The sequence below is a fragment of the Rhizophagus irregularis genome, chromosome 17, assembly GCF_026210795.1.
Source record: "Rhizophagus irregularis chromosome 17, complete sequence".
NCBI lineage: Eukaryota > Fungi > Glomeromycota > Glomeromycetes > Glomerales > Glomeraceae > Rhizophagus > Rhizophagus irregularis.
The window spans coordinates 2,650,519-2,655,230 of NC_089445.1; the positions used below are offsets into that span (position 1 = coordinate 2,650,519).

The following is a 4,712-nucleotide window of genomic DNA, read 5'->3' on the forward strand; positions in this document are numbered from 1 at the left end:
AAGTTAAGACTAACGATATACTTATTACTTATTAAGATATATAGAATAACTAGAATAGGAATAACTCGATTGGCATAATAAATTTTTATTTTAATGTCAAAATTTCCCTCAATGAACTTATTGTTTCCAAATTTATTAGTTTTGTATAAGATCTACAATTTGGTGCATAATCACTTCCACATGAAAAAGATTCAATCATTCATAATTATCCCTATAAAAATTTTCCAAAAAAATGATCACATGTCTGAATTTCTTCGGAATATAAACTAGAAAAATGATCATTTATCGGAATTTTATCCAGAATTTTTTTTATAAGGTTACTGTATACAGATGTTTAACTACTAAAATATTTGACCATTATGTTCCAAATAAATTTACGCATGCTTTTAAAATTTTTTTTTATCTTTCTTTAAATAGGCTACATCTTGGATACTCTTTCAAATAAAAAAAAAATTATTTCCTTGATATCAACATGAGCCGGTTAAGTATATCTATGAAATAAATTAATATCAAAATTTTCTTTTAACATTTTTTTTTCGGCTTCTTCTAATATTTAGAATCATTGACGATGTTTCCTATCCGGCTGTTCTTTTAGTAGGAAAAACAGGTATAATGTTCGGTTAATATTTAATATTGTTTTTTTCTTCTTTTCTCCTTCACTCTTAATTATGAAATTTTAGGTGCGGGAAAAAGTACTCTGGGTAACTTGCTTCTTGCGCAACCATACGATAATGGTCCTTTCCAAGTTTCAGCAGATATGGTAAGTTGTTTACATTTCATATTCAAAATTTATCTCATTATTTTAATGAAAGTAATGTTAAATTTATTAGGAATCTGTTACGCAAGAATGTGGCACAGCTAAGATTTCAATCGATGGTGTAATTTATAATATCATCGATACACCAGGGATTTTTGATACTCAGCTAGTTACGGATAAGATACTTGAAGAAATCGCTAAAACCATTAAGAAATGCAAATATGGGATCAAGGCTATCCTTTTTGTTCTTGGTTTGTAATAATAATTATTAGAATTTATAATCTATACTTTTTTGTTTTCATAATTAACTTTGAATGGTTTAATAGAAGCAAAACGGTTTAGTGCTGAACAAAGAGGTGTTTTGGAAGGAATAAGAAACTTTTTTGGAGAAGGCGCAACGAATTATATAATTGCTATATTTTCTCATGCAACAAAAGCACAGATTTATGATAGAGATATAATGCGAAAAGCATGGAATCAACCTGTTTGTTCCTTTATTGAGGATATAGAAAATCGTTGGGGTATCTCTCCAAACTCTGATTATTTTCCACCAGATGATCCAACTCATCAGGCACGATTAGGTGAAATAAAGGCATTCATTAGCAGTATGCGAGGAGTTTATACCACTGAACAACTTGAAAAGTCTATACAAGAACAAGAAAAGGCTCGTCGTCAAAAAGAAGAAGAGGAAGAAAGAAAAAAACAGGAACACGAAGAGAAATTAAAAGAGATTGCAAGAAAAGAAGCTGAAGAGGCCCACAAACGTAAGGTTGAGCAAATGGAACGAGAGCGAAAGGCAAAACAAGAGTATGAAGAAAATTTAAGGAGAAAACAACAACAAGAAGCTGAAGAACGGCAGAGGCAAATGGTTGAGAAATTGAAACAAGAGGAAAGAGAAAGAAAGATACAAGAAGAAAATTTAAGGAGGAAACAACAACAAGAAGCTGAAGAACAATATAGACGAAAACTTGAGCAAATGCGACGAGAGCAAGAACGAGAAGAGGAATTGAGAAGACAACGAGAGCGAGAATGGGAATTAAGAAGACAACGAGAGAGAGAACAAGAATTAAGAAGACAACGAGAGAGAGAAGAAGAATTAAGAAGACAACGAGCAAGAGAAGAGGAATTAAGAAAACAACGAGAACGGGAAGAGAATTTAAGGAGGGAACGAGAAAGACAAGAGCAACAAAGACTTCAAGAAATGTATAGAAGGCAACGTGAAGAAGCAGAACGAGAACGTATGAGAAGAATGGAAGAATTACAAAGAGAACAGGAGAGACTACGAAGATTCCAAGAGGAGAGGAGACGCCAAGAGGAGAGGAGACATGATGATGATTGTCGTATACTTTAAAATTTATTTGAAAATTACACAGTTACAATAAATCTGAAATATCTTCAGTAAAATCGCTTTCTCCATTAATAAAATCACTAAAATTGTGTGACATTTTATTATTAAAATAATTTTTTTTGTCGTGCTAATTACCAATGAATCAAGTATGAAAAATTGATATTTGGTCATTCGATTAACATATGTTTGACGAGCCTACTTAGTTCTTGGCCACAGCCAATTCCCATTTCCAATCAAATCAATTTTGGCCGTCAATTTGGTCGTTGGATTTAGCCGATTGGCCAACTATTTTAAAGCAATCAAAACGAATATATATTATTTAGAATGCTGTATGTGTAGTATTAATCATAAATACATAATTTTTTGTCTACTATTGAATTAGTTTTTAATAAAAATTACAATTTTTAAATGAACACATCTTAAACTATACTAGTATGTGCCCGAACTACGTAAATGGTTCGTCAATACATCTTAAAAAATGTAATCAAATAACAATATAAATGATAAAATTTTTATTATTGAAAAATCTCTGGATATAATACATTTAGGCGACATAAGGTTAAAATTGGTTCTCATACCCCAGTCGGGTCACCAGAGCGGGAATCTCAAATTTTATTTTTAGTTTAACCAATAAATTGCTCTAAATTATATCACATGATAAATTAAAGATACATTTAGTATTACATAAGAACACAGTCAAAAGGAAGGCTGGATGCCTGTCAATTCCTCTAATATAACAGTACAGATTGCTTATAATGTAAATTCAATTTAAATGAAAACATAAATATTATAAAATGATTTCCTCACGCCAAGTCATAGTTTTAACTATAAACTGCTAGTGGAAATCAAAACAATAAAGACTTGTTATTTTTTATAATATTTAACTGATACAAAATTTACGTAATACAATACAAATTAAAGCAAATTTTTATATGAGAACCTTTTAACTTTTATATCACCTTAATTAAAGTTACATTATCTTTTTTTTCTACTACGTCTTTTGCGACTACACTGCTGACATTCACGCGCAAAGAGTTTTTTGGTGTTCTTTGAGATCTTTCATTTTTTTTTAAAAAAATATATACTGTATATAAGAAAAAAATTTTCGAAAATTTAAAACAAGAAATTGACTTATTAGCAGGGGAGCTGCCATTCGATTTTATTTCGTTATAGTAAGAACTATTTAAAAGAGAAAACTAAATAGTAAGCTTTATTTACTAATAAATTCACGAAATTTTCGTGATTAGGTACTTATTAGAGCACTTGGTTAATCGATTATTAATTGGTTAAGGTTTTTTTGGATAAAAATAATTTTTTATTTTTTCTTGAATACTTTTATTGTAGTATAACTTGTTATTAATAAAAGAAATAAACAATATTATACTAATCATTTAGATAAAAAAAATCATCTATGTAATTTAAAAATTATAATTTATTTTTTTTTTATTATACTCAAAGGAATCGGTACATAAAATTATAATTTATTAATTTTCAATTTAACTAATTTTATTTTTACTAAATAAAAATATATATTTATCCTAACTAAAAAATCATGCAAAACATGTTTTTTCAAATAAAAAAAAACAATTTATTTGATTATTATATTACTTGAAAGAACAAAAAAAATTTTAGCAAAAAATATGATAATTAGGAAAATAATTATTATTAAAAATAAGAATCAGAAAAAAAGGTAACGGCGTAATGCTATAGTGTTAATCTGATCACTGACCTAGATTCAAGTCTAAAAACTAAATAAACAATAATATACTTATATAACAATAATTTTAAAAAAAATATATGGAAAAATTATATAAAAAGAATATAGTATAGATTATAAAGGAAAATTAAAAATATTTGAAAATAATTTTGGTTTTAGAAAAAACAACCCCAAAAAGGAAAGGGTGAGTCAGAAAACCTGAAAAATTTTGTTTTTTAAAAGAAAAAATTAAAAAATTAAAAAAATCAGTTTAAAAAAAACCGAAAAAAAAATATCAAAAAAAAAATGGTTAAAAAAACAAATAAAAAAAATGGATTGAAAAAAATGTTTTTTAAAGATCGGAATAGGACTGGAAATGAAATTTATATAAAGTAATTTTAGTATTACAAGTTTCATATTAGCTAGATCTTATTTAGTGTAGGCTTCAATATAAATTTAATAGAAAATAGATACTTTGTTGACATACTGTATATATATATATATATGGTGAATATGGGTTTGATTACAATGTAATTGGTTCAGTACTAATAAAGTCTTTGTTAAAAAAAAAAAATATTAAGGGTAAAAAGTATTAGTAAAAAAAAATCCTAAATTTACAATAAGAAAAAAAGAAAAGGTGCTTACCGTTGCCTGCAGCACCGATCTGATCACCCGATCCAAACTTAATGGTGAAAAATTCGGTTTGAAAAAAAAGCCAACCCGAAAAAAGAAAAAGTGAAAAAAAATTTTCAGATTGGAAAAAAAGCCAAAGCCAACCTGAAAAAAGAAAAAGGTTTCGAAAAAAACTGAAAAAAAATTTGCGAGGAGGGACAAAAGAAAAATAGGGAACCGAAAAGGAAAAGGAAAGAAAAATAAAAAAAAACCTGAAAAGAAAAAGAAAAAAAAATTTG

General features: G+C 27.4%; 1 protein-coding gene across 1 annotated transcript; it reads left to right on the forward strand.

The window, feature by feature from the left end:
* Positions 1–445: 445 nt before the first annotated feature.
* OCT59_009306 (uncharacterized protein) lies at positions 446–2,108 on the forward strand (the record flags this gene model as incomplete). The annotated part of the gene is made up of 5 exons (XM_025319503.2): positions 446–480; positions 558–607; positions 681–760; positions 831–1,008; positions 1,084–2,108. The coding sequence occupies exons 1-5, from the start codon at positions 473–475 to the stop codon at positions 2,106–2,108; spliced, it is 1,341 nt and encodes a 446-aa protein (XP_025173694.2). The 5' UTR covers positions 446–472.
* Positions 2,109–4,712: the final 2,604 nt, after the last annotated feature.